Here is a 15915-nt window from a genome sequence, read left to right as displayed (position 1 = left end):
TTGAGTCACAGCTCTGTAGCTCTTCTATAAATTGCATCAGCAAACAGTGCCAGCTGCAGAAAGGCACAACTTCGCAGTTATTACCCTCAACCTGCTGGCAAGTAAAATCTGATCAGTCTCTAAAAGACCAAGTTCCTCTTCTTAGGTTTGAAAACATAGGACACGTTGGGGGAGTTGTATTTTCCTCCTGGCTGTACCTTCTCTTCTCTTTCCAAAGAAATTCTGTACCTGATTCGCATGCCAGTCGTGTTGAGCCAGCACCTAATTTCCATCTTGTTTTTCTGACTGAAACATTCTTACAGTTCCCTTAATTTGTCTCTCGCTTGTTTTCCCTTGCTGCATAGTCCCTCTGTTCCATACCCCAGTTCCCTGGTGTCTTCATCCACTTCTCCAGCATGTTGCAAAACTCTCTTTTCCTACACAGATCTCATAGGACGAATCCTGTTGTTGCAAACAGCCACTTGCAGGAGTTGGGCTTTCTTCTGCTGTAAAACAAAGTTTTCCAGGCCTCATCATTACACCCAGTCATTTGGAGGGCACTCAGATTCTTTAGCAGAGTTCAGCGTAAGATCCCTTATAGAGCAGATGAGTGTCTGGGGGAGGTTTCATGTGATTTTGCAGCCAGTGAAACGTAGGGCAACACTTCCTAACAGATAAACCCGTTGCTGCTAATGCAGCTGCACTTTTCATTTAGAGTGGATGTTTCTGTGATAAAAGCACAACTCTGAAACCTGTTCAATGGAGAAAACATGTTTTGGCTGCAGTCAAGGTTTCATACAGATGGCAGAAATAACAAATTAGTAATATTTTTAAAATAATGACCCTCCACTAACCGACTTCCTTCTCTGTTTTGTATGCTGTACTGGATTAAAGTACAATTTTCAAATGTTTTTGACCTTTAGAGAGCCACTGCTTTTTTGTTTGACTTAAATTGAAGCCCGTGGAGAACATTTTGTCATCTGGCCCAAAAATGACTCTGTTCTGAGTGTCCTGTAAGTGCAGGACTGGAGTCACAATCATTGTTTCCTATACAGACATTTTGTCATTAGCCGTGTTTTGATACAATGAAGCACAGGGGTATCTGGGTAGCAGAACATGCTTCTAAGTAATTTGTGTCTACCAAGAAAAAAAATTGTCTGCAATTCAGATACAGATCATTGCTTCGCTTTCCCCATTCTGAAGTGTATATTTTTGTCTGTCTCTGACCATTTTTATTCCTTGTCAAAAAATATCTTTTATGCTTTTCTTGATAGTGCCATGTTAATCTCATGTTCAGTAATCTGTAAAGCTTGTCCTCTATCATCAAAACAACATCAATGGCTCGTACCTTAGAAACCATGGGTTAGAATCAATTTTATGTCACAGCTATCATCCTGATGTAGTTATAAAGCTCTGATCTAAACTAGATTGTCCCAGAAATCATGGCACTTTCTTTTAAAAGCCTATCTACTAAAAGTGACAAATGTAATACTGGCGATTATTTACCAGAATTAAAACTACATATTGTTAGTCACCCAGACAAGCATTAGGATATCTGCTTTTTGGGGAAACCAGCTGGCAGTCCTTCTAAAGGAAATGGAAATTCTGCTCAGTTGGAGAGTCTACAAAAGAATTCCTGCTTGGCTGAGACTTTCTCTAAAGCCCTGATCTACTGCTACTCCAGCTGCACCCCCTTTGTAGGGCTGGACTTTGCTTACCTACAGCAATTACAAGGTTACAGTCCTGCTCACGTGGGAAGGAGTTTGGATGAAAGGCAGCTCTGGATTACGTCCATTTCTTACACCATAGTATTGATACAGTGGGAGGAGAGAGTGGGTATTTAAGTCCTGCAAAAAGGCACTTTAGAAGAAATAAATAAATATTACTTCCCACTCCTATTTTCTTGCCTCATTCTGTCTCTGCATCCCACATGACCTATGATTAAAACACCTTATCTTTCTTCAGCCTTCCCTTAGTACCCTAATGTGATGTCTCCAATTCCAGGTCCTGCTCGTTCCAAGGCACTGGTGGCACTATGTGGAATCCATTGATCCTATCACTGTCAGCATAAACTCTTGGATTGAACTGGTATTTTCCTTTTTATGTCATGGTGATGTAGCACTTCCATGTGTGCATGGCCTTCTGTCCCTTGCCTGCCAAGTTCAGCCCTATTGGGTGTGTTGTGTTCAGAGGCTGTGGAGGGAAGAACCCTTATGGATACGTTTTTTTCCTGAAGAACCTTTCAGGGTTCCAGATCTGAAGACACAGCTCAGCAGAAATCATATTTCCACAGCAACTTCACCTCAAGCACATGCTGACATGCAAAGCTAAATTAGAATTTAAATTAATGTGATAGGAAGGGGGTGGAAGAGGATTTTGGAATTTTCATTTCTCTGTGATAGTTTTGAATTGCCTGAAGTTGGATTTCCTCAAGTATTTAATTAATTTTCTTTTCCTCAGGCTCTGATTTTTCTTGCTTATCTTAACCAGTATGTATGTGATGGTTCCAGGGATATCATAGAATTCTAGAATTGTTTGGGTTGGAAGGGACCTTTAAAGGTCATCTAGTCCAGCCCCCCTGCAATGAGCAGGGACATCTTCCACTAGATCATCTCAATGCTCCAGAAGGTTTTCTGATTCAAATGACTTTATTATTAATCCTGGCTTAATATTACCAAAAAAAAAATAATTTTGAAATGGCCTGGGAAAGCTGCCTCACTAAAATACTCATTACCTTTTTTTCTACTTTAAAAAATTATATTAGACTGGGAATCTGCAGGGAAAAGGAACACATACATTCAGCTGCTGTTCAAAGACCACACAATACATTTCTCATACCAGCATCAAACCAAGCATTGGCAGAGCAGAGGAACTCACTTGGGTGTTTCTCTCATGGAGAAATTTTCCAGATGAAACTATGTATTTAGCAAGGACAGCAGGCCCACAGCCCATACTTTCGTATGAGGTCTTTCGTAGCCCTAAGTACAGTCAGGTTGTGTCCAGTGCCAGAGAAAGCACCAACTATATATTGTAGAGCAGACATTTAAGCCTGCCTTAAATTTGAGCAGCCCTTGAGGTAATTCAGAGGAACTGGCTGTGTGCCCTGGGCTTGGAAAGACCCTGATGTCAATACACACTCTTGTACCCTGAGCTGTGCCTCACAAATTGTCCCTGCTGGAGAAGCAGGTCAGGATGGATCAGCTGTGCTCGGCTGGGAGCTCCCAGGTGCTGGGGTGGTGCCTTAGCTGTAGCATTTCTAGCTGTTCTTATGTGTTGCAAGGAAAAAAAAAATCAGTGGAGCTAAACTCCTTTCTGGTCATAAAGGTCTTGCAGAAGCCACCAAGATCCTGTTTGGTGGCAGCAAGAGTGGGTAGTTGTGTGGGTGGCATGAGAAACAAAGGAGCGTTTGCTGGATCTTACTAATGAACAACACACAAGCTCCCCCTCCCCAGATATCAGAAGCTGCCATAAGCAAATGTAGCTATTTCAGCCCAGGTGAAAGTTTCTTACAGAAATTATCTGCACAGATGATGATGGCAGCACTGTTTGTTAGGTGTTGGGCAGTCCATCTGTAAAAGTAAAGTGTGACATGGATGCTAAAAGACAGTACTGAGAACATTTCCATTACCAAAGTAAGCAGTTCTTGCTCGCAGCTGTTACCAGCTGCTTTCATATTGACAGATGTGAATCACGCCAACAATTATAGTCCCAGTGAAACCATTAATTATATTGGCAAGAGTTTAGAGTAGAAATTTAATTTGTTTTCAGCTGGATGTGAGCTACTCAAAGTATTCCTTGCTTCCTAACATACTGTCATGCAATCAGTACAGCCCTGTTATTCAGCAGGCCAGGATGAATACCAAGAATGCAACACCTTAAATAATTTCCACATGTAGATACCAAAGTCTGTGTTTTGGGGGCTTGTTATATAAGGTCATTAATAAGCCAAGCATCTAAAGCCACAAAATGCCAACAACACTTTCCCCTGCTTCTATCCCAAAATCAGCTCAGGGTTCCAGGCTGAATTACTGCCTTCAGCACTCGTACTGGCAAGATGCATGTGCTTGATGTGTTCCCTGAAACCACAGACTGATCAGGGCTGTGGATTGACCAGGTCCAAAACTCCTATGTCTAAGCATCTCGATTAAAGCAAATTTATGTATCCACATCTAGGCACTTGTCATTGAATTAACCAAACCAACCATCTTGTTTGCAGAGTCTGCCATTTCCTTCCACACACCCTACCCTTCCATATACAAGAAACTCAAATGGGAAAGAAAGCTTAAAAAGATCTGATAAAGTTTTGTTCTGCTATCCTAAGTCAGCTAGTATCCAGCTGCCTTAAGGGGGATGACAGAGGAAGTGAAGGCCTGAAAGAAACAGCCTGCTATTAACTTAGTTTTTAGTTTTGCAGGAGAGCTTTCAGAGGAAAAATGTTTTTCCTTTTGCTGATGTTCAGAAGTGCAGAAGTATGTCAACTGCTGTTACATGATAAAATATTTCCTACATATTCTTAAGACTCACTTTTTTGCCTCTGTAGCCCATAGGTAGCTGCTGCCTTCCTGGAACATCCTGTGTGTTTTAAGTACTTAAATTAGACATAATATGTAGATACAAAAAATGTGCTATGTACTTCCATGGCCATTCTAGTCCTAAAGAGCTCTATAAATGCATGCATTAATTAAATGCTAACACTGTATTGTAATTTCAAACACCAGATTCAATTAACAGAACACTAATGAGGGAAAAGATTATACACACATACTAGAATCTGTTTTTTGCTAATCATAGTTCAGATGAGCCCGTGCTGTGACCTGTGTCGGGGCTGTACACAGGAGTCGGAGCGTCAAAAGTCTGAAACCTTTCACTGACTTTGCATACATGAGTATGGCTTTCAAACTAAGGCCATTCATGTTCTTCCCGAGTCCTTTCAGCTTTCTGCACAGGCCCAAGAGCTAACTTATCTCCTAAAACTTTCTGTTTTCTTGAGGCAGGATGCAGATCATGAAGCCCGTGTAGAAGAGGCAATAACTCGAATGCTGGTATGTGCCATAAAATCAGCAGAAAATCCCAGTGATGGAGATCTCTGGCTAAATCCCACGGAGGTAAGCCCTCTATTGCTCCCATTATAGGAGCAATAACAAAGAACTACTGACATTTTGCTTAGCTCCCCTGAGTCCTTCTGCTGCCTGAGAAAAAGAATTTTAAATTCCATCCCTTCATGTAGCAAAAGTAATTTATGGAAAATAATCACACAGTGCTGAATTGAAACATGGCCCCTTTTAACTGAGTGTATCCTGGGTGTTTTCTTAGGTTGAGGCAACATCCCACGAAATGAATCTTCAGTACCTGAATCAAGCAGTGTCTGCATATATCAAGTGTCAGAAGACAAGTGTGTCAGAGCAGGCACATTCCAGCAGCACTGGTGCAGAGCAAAGGACAGGTGCCTCATGCAAGAGGAAGAGGAGGGAAGTTGGCTGTGAGCCAGATGGCTGCAGATTACTAACCCATGGATTTGACTTTTCAACATCTAAAGCAGAAGAGCTCCAGAAAATACCTTTTGGGCCTCATCTGATTCAAGTTTTACCACAGTCTCAAGAAATGGGCTCGATGGGTGCAGTTGCAGTTGAAAGTGATGGTAGAGATCTTCCCTGTGAAAATGAAGGAGAACATATTGGAAAATTACACCGCAGGAGGAAGGAGTTGGTAATGAGTAATGACTGTGAAATGCCTGCACATCAAATGGATTCAGACAGCAGTCCTTGCACCTCACAAACAGCCCTTTCTACCAATGATTTGCTGGACTGTTTGGTTAATCCGCATGTCATCAATTTAGTGGCTCGGCTGCTGTTGGAGAGAACAGGGGTTTAACACTGGAGGTTTTTTTCATTTTATCATTTCTGAAACAAAGAAGTCAAACAGCAGCCTTGTTCTGGTGTTAAAGCTCTGTAATAATTGAATGTTTCGTTTCAAATAATTCTTAGGTACAGACAGACGCAGTTAATGGCTAAGTGGCAGGCTGAAGTTATGCTGAAAGAAGAATAACTGGTTAGTGATGGCTGGGAAGAGAAAGGTGTGTTTAGTCAGAGAACTGCTCAGTGTTATGAGCAAAACAGAGTGTACACAGTTACACTCCCACCATGCTGTGCTGAGGGGATCTTTACAGCGTTCTGCAGCTCTGAGCTGTGAAAAACGTGGTTTGAAGACAGACAATAGGAGGGAGTGCTGGGACATTGCTACATAGCAGAGGGGGACCAAGAGTGGGAGCAGATAGACTGACTGACTGTAGACTGCAGTCCTTGACCACATTTAAAGTAAAATGGTCAGTAAGTGATCAGTTGATCACATCAGAAATAATAAATTCAAATAAACCTAAACCTCAGCCAAGAGGCAATGCACTCACTAATGCATCTACTTCCTCCCTTCCACAAAATAACCTCAGTTTTGTCACAAACCTCTAGGTTGGAGTGAGACAGAAGCTCTTAACAAGAAAGAGGCCTTCAGCTAGTTCAGAAACTCTTGAGGCTGGGAGACAAAAGGCCATTGGAAGTTACTGTTGTTATTTATTTAAAGCCAGATGTACACTGTTCCCCGTCTCTAAGGAACAAAGTAAAGCAGCTATGACTTTCTGTCTCTGTTCTACTCTTTACCATAACAATAAAAATGTAGTAATTTTTTTTCATTTCATTGTAAGTAGTTGCTGGGCAAGACTATCCTTTCTTCAGAGTAAAACAGTCCTTGGATTTGTTTTTGAAGGCTGGGCCACTCTTTGATTAAGAAGTTTGGAACTTGAAACATAGGCAAGAAGGTGGGTTAGCACTAAAGCTGTGCATGGACACTTGTCAGAAAACGGGGAAGAGAGCTGGTGGCATCTTTGGGGATGCTCTCACCTCCTCTGGTTTCTATTTGAAGTGGCAACTGAGAGTAACATTTGCTTTAGTCTCAGTTTCAGAGGGATTCTTCAGGGACAGTTCCTGTGAAATCTTTGCTTTCAAAACTTCTCTTTGCTCATGTCTGCTAGCACCTACAAACCAGTTTCTATTATCAACCTGTTTCCACATTTATAGCCCTGCACCACCAGCCCTGTGGCTGGTATTTCCTTTGTCCAATGTCTGTTCCCTACTGAATACATGAAGCTAGTGCTGTTTTCACAAGATCAACTTCCAGCAATTTATAGTTGAAAAATCATGATGGCAAAGGTGCTTCCTCTCTGCTTTTATTCAGATTGCATGTTGGCAGGGCCTTGATGGATGATGGTAAGTGCTCTAGATATGCACCAATAGATCAGAAATTCGGGAAGCCTTGCCATTTCAAAAATCTCCCCAAAAACCTAATACTCTTGGAAGGGGATTAAGTTGAAAAGGCTCAAAGGTTCAGCCTTTAACAAGCACAGAAACCTTATCCTGATGGAAACAGAGTTGTACATGTAGTTTGCTGGAGACCTTGGCTTTGAAAAGTGGCTCTGAGTTAGCAGAAGGGGCCATATCAGCTCTTTGACCCAGAAATGTGCAATTTCCCATGTCCTGCTCTACCCTCATAATTGGGCTCAGACCCTGATAACACCTATGTAAGACCCTGATAACACCTATGTATCAGCCTCAAGAGCAACCTGCTGGCAAGATACAGTTCTCAGTGACATGTGAGGAAATCCACTGTTCTTATTTCATGTTACTGCACCAAAGTGTTTCAGTGGGGTTGCACAACTGCAGCCAGACCAGAATTTAATAAACAGCCTTGATACAAGTTCATGTTTTTGTGTTGGTACTGCTGTGCCAAAAGGATTAAAAATTAGTTAGGAAACATCTTAGTTGCATCTGCTGCCTTTGGTGATTCACCAGGCTCATAGGGGGCAGATCTATGGAATAGGGGAACCCATTCCTCAGCAGAGCTGGGTTTGGCAATAGCCTGATCTTATCCTGTTGCTGGGCTTATCTTTCCTAGGCTGACCAGAGGGGCCAGGACCAGGTGGAGAGCAGTGCTGCCGGGAGCACTTGCACTGGGGAGGAGAGGTTGCAAATGCTTCATTTTAATTCACTGAGCAAAAATAATCTTGCAATAAAAAAAGCTTTTATGTCTAGAACAGATAGAGGTGGGGGAGGAAAAGCACAGGCAGTAAAGTGGAGGAGGTGGATGGTAGCACCATCTTCCAGTCCCCACAGTGTGAGCTTCCTTAGCTTAAGCTTTCCTCCCAACACACAGATCATCTTAACATACCCCCACGATATCCATGCTGAACATTCCTTCCCTTGTATTCCAAATGACTGTCCTTGGAGAGGCTCAGTGAACATGTCTGAGGTCTCTGTAGGACTTGCCTTCAGTGCCTGTGCCAGAGGACCCATCTTGGGCCCAGTGTAGGAGCAGCTGTTCTCACAAGGCTGAGCGCCTGCGTTCAGAGTCACATCCCTCACCACTCTAATCAAATCCTCCTTGTCTGGGGAGAGTCACAGTTTATGCCTGTCTGGGTGCAGCCCGTGATTTAAGGGCCAGGCTGTGGCCAGAAGCCATTAGCCAAGGGGACAGGCAGGAGAGCGAGTGAGCCTGTTTAGGATGCGAGGCAAAAGCACCAGAAGGACTTTGTGTCTCAGAGGTGCAATATAAAATCTCAGTCATACACTCGGCACACAGGGGTAGAGAGAGAAATGACCACAAATTCAGAAAGTCACGTATGGCAAATGGCTTGTGCACCAATAAGAGAAATTTATAGCTCTGACCCGATTCACAGGATGCCGAATGCCATGATTCCTGATGCTGTTTCTAAATTCATGGCCACAGCGTGCAGAAGCTCAGACAAGTTTCTACATATTCATAGAGTTAAAAATAAATGATTTCTGATCTCTCTTGTGACAGCCTGGCTCAACAAAGAGCAGGGATCCAGCACTCTGCAACTACTGATAGAAAACTTTCTTCCCCAAGAAAGAGTATTTCCCACTCACTGTCAGCAGTGGACGTGGCAACAGTTGAGATCATGGCCTGGAGCCATCACTAAGGTGGTCAGAGTGGTGACATTTTCATCATCTCTGCTTTAGCTAAGTGGCAGTAAGAGATTGCCACTGCAGTGCTTGGTGTTGAAGTTAAAAGCCATGTTCCAGCCCAGGGCCAGTCCAAGCAGCAGGCTACGCCAGCACATTCATTGCCCCACACACATCCAGGCTGTTCCACTTGCCTGATGGAAATTCTGAATGTTCCCTGCCCTAAAGCAGGTTTACAGAGTGGTTCATGGGCCAGCCTGGTTTATCTGTCCTGAACTGTCTGACATTGCTCCTCACTGGCCTTGGGCACAGCCCTCACTGAAATAATCTGCAAAATCCATACTCAAATCAAACAGTCCCACTTCTCAAGTGCGCAAGAAGGGAAAACTTCAAATAACTACATCACCCAGGATTTCAGTCTTTCACTGAAAACGTCCCCACTACGTTTTGGTGGGTACTATTTAATTTCACAGCACTATTTCCCCCCCATTTGCATCTCTCGAGACTTCTGCTCTGGCACAGTTTTCTTGATGCCACAGCAGCTCAATTGCAGAGCTGTGACATGTGTTATTATGTAATGTTAACCATAAACTGAGCTTTTAACTAACAAACGTTTTGAAGAGGCAGAGAAAATCCTTCCACAGTGCTAATTGCCCTTTAAAATAAAGGCAGTGCTGCAATTCAGTCCATTTACCAACTAGTAAGCTCCTTGCTGTGTTTCTCAGCTGCAAATGTGAACTGTTTGGTGTGGGCAGGCTTCCTTTCTGGGCAGTTTCCCGACATTTCTGGTCTTACTACAACAGTGGCTGATGGGTAAAGACCTTTGCCAAGAAGTGGCCTGGTTTTACCACCTGGTTCATCTGTGTGGATGTGGAGAAGGATCCTAGATCTCCTGCACCGTGCTCTCCTGTCCTCTGGGCAAAGAGGTGACCCACAGTGAGATGGGGGCACATATTGCCACACTGACTGAAGCGACAATGAGATGATGGCACTTCTGACTAAACAGCCCCACTTTTCAGAGCTGTATTTTTGGAGACATCCCAAACAGATGCTCCATCTCATCAGTGTAGTTTGTCCATCTTAGTGGTGTGACTGAGAGCTAGAAACTCTGGTCACCTTGGAACAGCCATCTTGGCAGGACTGTGGCACCCAGGGCTCCAGTGAGGGCTGTAGGGCAGTGAGGACAGAGGTGAAGGATGTGAGGACAGATGCTGCGGGATGGGTTGGGAGAGGTTTTTGTGAAAGTCTCCCAGGGGCTCTGCGAACACAAGCAGAAACCCTGGAGCTCTCTAACTTACCAGGGCCCCTGGGCTGAGACCTGGTGAGCCCTGCAGCAGGGAGAAGTGTGTTCCGCAAGCCACAGGTGTTGCTTTGCAGCCAAATCTCACATGTATCACAGCTGTCCTGGTCCTTGCACTTATTTACAGAGGCAATGTAATGTGAAGGATATGGCCAGCTCCCCACTCAGCATGTTACAGATTCTCAGTAAAATCTGGCTCTAGGTTCTGAGGGCGCAAACCTTGCTGCTTCCAAAGCTCTGATGAAATTGTCCCAGCCACGAGTTCTGATTCCCTGTGATGACCCATGAAAACCACTTCGTGAAGGTCTGAATCTGACATTTTCAGCACTGAAGAACTTTTAAACCTAATTTCTCAGCAAAAGAGATGGCCCCACATCTTTCCAGGTCAGAAAAGTCAATCACAAAATGGGCTTTCATCCCCCCGGGGGCTGTTTGACTCACGTGGAGCCACTCTCAGTCCCATCACTGTCACAGGGAGAGTATCTCTCAGCTTCCATGGCAGCCAGAGAGTTAAAATTGTTCCTAAATTTCTCTCTCACCGCTGCCATGCCCCTTCCTCCTGCTCCCCAAAGCCTGGGCTCTGTCTACTCAAAGCACCAGGCAGTAAAATTCGCCCTTCTCTTTTAAGCAGTGCCAGGCTTGTCCTGTGCCCTGGTGGGACACATGAATCCAGCCCAATTAGCAGCAGCCCTAACAAAGCTGGCTGAAAAACCACTATTAAAATGAAAGATGGTGTTGTGAAAAAAAAAGGCAGAGCAAGCAAGGCCATAATACAACTTATTGCCATCCCCAGATGAACAGCCTCATAACTTACAAGGAACTCGATGCCTCGCCTGAGTTTCAGCCTGTTCTTCCCCAGGGAGGTAATGCATTACCTCCTCCCCACACTCCACATTTGCTTGGAGCTTTGGGGCTTTATCCAAAGAGATTAGGATCTCTGCCATGGTTAAAAACAGAGCTTTCTGCTATGTAGCTATAGTTCATTGAAATGGGGTTTATTCTTTGTTTGCTGCTGCTACCTTGACTGAAAGCTAAAGAACTGCAAAGATTGGTGCCACAGGCTGCACATAGATCATCGCTGCTTTCGCCACGACTGACATCATTTGGGATATGCCAACAGCCCCATCTTCCACCCAGCTGTGGTCCCCTGAGGACAGCCTTGCCTGGGTGAGCCTCCTCTTCTTCTCACAATGGCATCAAAGGTCTCCAAATCATGAATGTATTTGACACCAAGCATGTGAATAGACCTGACTGACCCCAAGTTATGTCCATGAGGAGGAGCCTTATGGGCAGATCAGAGCCAGAGAACAACAAGGCCAACTGCAGGGTACAGCACATCATCAGAAGCATCCTCAGCCCCATGACTGCTTTCCTGTATCTGCCAACCACATTATTACCATTATTAACTCAAAATAACGTTCAAAGCTCTATTAGAAGAAGCACTAGAGCACAGACCAATAGAAAACAAGCCTGTCCTGGCTGGAGCAGGAGAGCAAGGCTGAGATGACTATGCAGGTCTTTGCCATCCCTTCCTCTTTGGAGAGTTAATTAGTGAGGCAAAGTAATGGTATTTGTGCATTTACTGCATGCACTGATCACAATAAATTTTGTCCTGTATGTTAAAGTCAGAAACATCTCGCATCTACCAAAAAGCAATCAAGACCAATTAATGAAGATGTAATTTCCCCAGATGCTGCTATTAACATAATTCACCGTGTTCTTAGCAACATGAATATAATTAACCCAGTTAACCACAACTCTCATCACCACCACACCAAGCTGCCCACGCGGGCAGAGGAGCCTCCTGTGCCCAGGTGGCACATCCACAGGGCTGCAGGTCAGAGCTGGTCCCCATTCCTTCACCTCTGGGGGTGGGTTTGGGAGTCACAGATATGGCCCCCAGCCCAGCACTGGGGGCTCAGTGTAGGCAGAGGCTCTTCTCAGAGGTAGGACAGCACAACAGCTCTGACCCCACATGGTTTACACGACTCAGATGCACCTCCCCAGCATGACTGGTGACACCACAGCAGACCCACCCCAGCCCTGGGGAAGGTGCACACCCATGTTGGTCAAACACATGGCAAAAATTAAGACAGTCCCTTAATGCAGGGTGCCCTCCAGCCCCTTTTTTCGGATTCACACCCTGTGTAAGGGTGTGGGACACACACAGCTTTGTCTTCACCACCATCCAATACACAATAACTCACTGTTGGAGAGCAGCAGGACCAGCTGGGAGTCCAGGGTGATCCTCATCCATGGGGTGCAGTCCTGCAGGGACTGGTACCAGGGTCCATTGACACCTCCACACACAGTGAGCCATGAACAAGATCCAGGATCCCTCCACAGTGCAGTAGCTGGGAGCAAAAGAAGACTGGGCTGGAGAGGTGGGACAACATGATACAAAGCCCCTTCTGAAGACAAGGCTGCAGCCAGGACTGCTGGCCAGGGTTGAGCTGCAGTGGACTCCAGTGCCTGGGGGTGGGTGTGTGCCCCAGGTGAATCTGGGCAAGGCCATAAGGGCCCCCAGGTGCTCTTTCTCCAGTGATAGCCAAGCAGTGAGCAGCTGGCAAAGATTTCACGTGCCACAGCCTGTGCTTGCCATGGGCTGGGGACAGGTGCTGCTCCCAGTGCTGATGTGGAAGGGCAGTGGGATTTTCTCCGTGGTCTGTTCTAACTCAGCACTGCTGCTGCTTCTAAGCAGGAAGAAGAGGAGGTGAAGGTTTAGGTGTTCAGACCAAATTTCAGGGTTTACCCAGTGCTTTGGTCCTTGAAGAGCCAAGGCAAAACTCTCATCCTGTGCCTGTGTCCCCATCTTGCTCTTACCTGTCACTCCCCAAAAGCAGGAGGCAGGAGCTGGAGCCGCCTCTGGGAAGGACCAAGCCTCCTGCAGCCCCCAGGCCATGTTTCAGCAGTGAAGCAGGATGACTGGCCACCTTCAGGGCTGATGGGATGCAGGCAAGATGCTTTAGCCAGTCCTAGTCACTTGCATAAAAATTATTTCAATTTTCCATGATTTTAGAGAACTGACATTTTCAAGTGGTCAAAATTGATCAGAAGCCACAGTTTCATCCATGTCTGAGTATGCCCTGAAAGGGCTTCTCTGCTGGGTTTTTGGGCAGAGTTTTATTTAATCGACCCCCATTTTCAATGTAATTTCACTTCAAAAAAACCCACAGGCAGCATTTCTAAAAAGCGAAAAAAATTTGGAAGGGCTTTTTTTTTCCTGAGGGAAGAGCCCCTGGTTTCTCTACCAGCCTTTTTTTCTCATGCAAGAGGAAACAAGAAAGAGGATTTTAAAAATTAATGAATGCCTTATTTTTTTCCCCACGAATGTGGGGAGTTTTCAAATGAATTTAAACTATTCAGTTCATTCTTTTGATAGCTTTGGTCAATAGGGAGTTATTTCCCAGACAGCTCTGGGAGCACCTTGAAACTTCTAAAATTTGGAGAAGCATTGACCAAACCCCATTTCCTGGTTTGAGACCACTAGTGCTTTAAATAAATCATCCGGTTTCTTGCAGATTGATTTAACTCAAATCACCTGAAAATTCTAAGCGTAAAAATGTGGGTAATCTGCCAGGTCAGAAAAAACAGGACATTTTAATGAAAGTACAGACCTCTCCAAACCAGTGAGTAGTTTAGCAATTACCTGATATAATAACGTGTAAAAAGATGCTATGGACAAAGGTGAGATCATTCATGTTAATTAAAGTGTCCGAACCACAACACTTCTGCCTTAATAGAGGCGTTGTAAAGTGATGATAGAATGGTCATTGCTTTTGTGTAATTAAGGAAGAATAGAGAATTAACAAGGTGCCTTCGTGAAGGGCCGGGGGAACGCTGCCAGCTCCTCGCGGCGCTGGGCGGGCGGTGCCCGGGGGTTACCTGGGCGCCGGAGGGAAAGCGAAGTGCCAGGGTGGGGGGTGTCGGGGTGAGAGGCTGCCACCAGCACGGGCAGCTGCTCCCCGCAAGAGAATCGCCCAAATCCCGCGCTGAGAAAGGTCGGGTTTCCTGCTGATCCCCAGAGTGACGCCCCTTTGCTTTTTCCCACGGCCGCAGCTCTCCTGCCTTGCGCCCCTTCTCTGGGAGATGCAGCCACCGAACCGAACTCGCTGCAAGCGCCAGGGACGCCCCCGTGACACGTTCTAGGGTACTTTTGAGCAATGTGCTGTCCTTTCCCCCCAGGCAGGTGGACTGGCGCGGGCGCTTCCCTAAAGCCCAGGAATCCTGAACCGCCCCGGCCGCATCGCCGCCCCGGGGGAGGTATGAAACATTCATCCGGAAAAGCGAGCGAGAAAGTGAGCGATTGACTCCGTGACGGGGCGATTAGGGCACGGGCGAGGGGGAGATCAATTATTCATCCCCAGCGAAGCGGCTTCCACAGCAGGGAGAGCAAAGCCTACCAGCATCCAGCTGCCAGCAGCTGGAGACCTCCAGGAGGCAAGAGGAACCCCCACTCACGGCTTCCCCATCTTCATCCCACCGGTGCTTGTACCCCTTTTATAAGGGATGCAGTTTGGTCCCCAAACTGGGGTCGAGACCCTGCGCCCCAAAAAGGAGGGACCTGGAGGGAAGGAGCCCCAGTGCTGGTCTGTTGTGGTCCCCTCCATCCCTTCTCTGCAAGATGGAGATAATAACCCTGATGGGGAGTGTGCGAGGGGTGGAGGGTAGAGGATTAGTATGTCTAAGACACCACAGAAAAGCCAGCAAGGAAATGGTGTCCCTGCTGGTGAGCAGGGGTGAAGCCTACCCCCTCACTGGGCTGCAGCCCAATGCAGCTCCCTAAATTCCCTGCCTGCCCAGGGGTCTTCCAGCAACACACAGGATGTGTGGCTGGTCCCCCATCATTGCCCTACCTCCCTCTGGGTGTTGGGCTCCTGCTGCAGAGCACCCGAAAACACATCAGCATGTTTGTGCAGGTTGGGGCTGCAGGGGGATCATCTCCAGTGCCTGGGAGCATCAGCCCCACTGATGCACAGCACGTGCCAAGGTGGCTTTCTGAACAAAGTTTGCTTCCTTTTTTTTTCTGCACCACAGTAATTCTTTTATTCCATCAGCTACAGAAAATCAATGTGTCTTTTCGGTTAGAAGCCCTGGCTTGAAGCTTTCAGTTCCTTAAATCATCTTCCTGTGATTTAAAGGGAGGCAAAATCCCTCTCTGGTGTGAGGTGTGTGAGGTGCTTTCCCAGGAGAAGCCTCACCACAGAAAGACAAAGTGATGGCACAAGATGCGAGAGGGGCTGAGCCCCCATCCCCTGCCCCTTCACCCCCCTGTCCCCACTGGCCCCCAGCCACCCCACAGAACCCCTCCTGCCCCAGATCAGGACAGTGGCTCTGCCAGGATTGGCTTCTCCACCTTTCTCACGCCCAGCAGCCTTCCAGTGCCAATGGGGAGGATTGGTGCTGGCAGGACCCCCAGCTCCCAGAGGGTGCCTGCAGGAACAGACCTGTGCCACTGGAACCCCACAGCATCATCCTTTTAACTTGCAAATAGCATGAGCTTGGTGGGGAAATGACTCAAGCACAGCAAACATGGGGTGCCAGGAGGCCGCTTCCAGCTCCGCTCCTGGGAGCGCAGCAGCACCCACACACTAATCCAGCCAGATGTTATTAAAGCCTTGATCGAATTAAACATAGAGGGCTTTTAAGTTCTCCTTTTGGATTTAC

General features: G+C 46.2%; 1 protein-coding gene across 6 annotated transcripts in view; it reads left to right on the top strand.

Annotated features, from left to right (window-relative positions):
* Positions 1-6661, top strand: part of HSPBAP1 (HSPB1 associated protein 1) — a 37335-nt gene extending 30674 nt beyond the window's left edge. For 5 of the 6 annotated variants that reach the window (XM_064661413.1, XM_064661414.1, XM_064661415.1 and 2 more), the window contains 3 exons: positions 1984-2067; positions 4974-5084; positions 5293-6661. In XM_064661413.1, coding sequence (XP_064517483.1) covers positions 1984-2067; positions 4974-5084; positions 5293-5850 — 753 coding nt within the window. In that variant the 3' untranslated portion in view covers positions 5851-6661. The remainder of the gene's footprint in view (positions 1-1983; positions 2068-4973; positions 5085-5292) is intronic. The other variant, XM_064661416.1, reaches the window with a different exon arrangement.
* The last annotated feature ends 9254 nt before the right edge of the window (positions 6662-15915 follow it).

This window comes from Pseudopipra pipra, chromosome 7, assembly GCF_036250125.1.
Source record: "Pseudopipra pipra isolate bDixPip1 chromosome 7, bDixPip1.hap1, whole genome shotgun sequence".
In the NCBI taxonomy this organism is placed as follows: Eukaryota; Metazoa; Chordata; class Aves; order Passeriformes; family Pipridae; genus Pseudopipra; species Pseudopipra pipra.
This window is presented reverse-complemented; position numbering and strand designations above follow the sequence as displayed.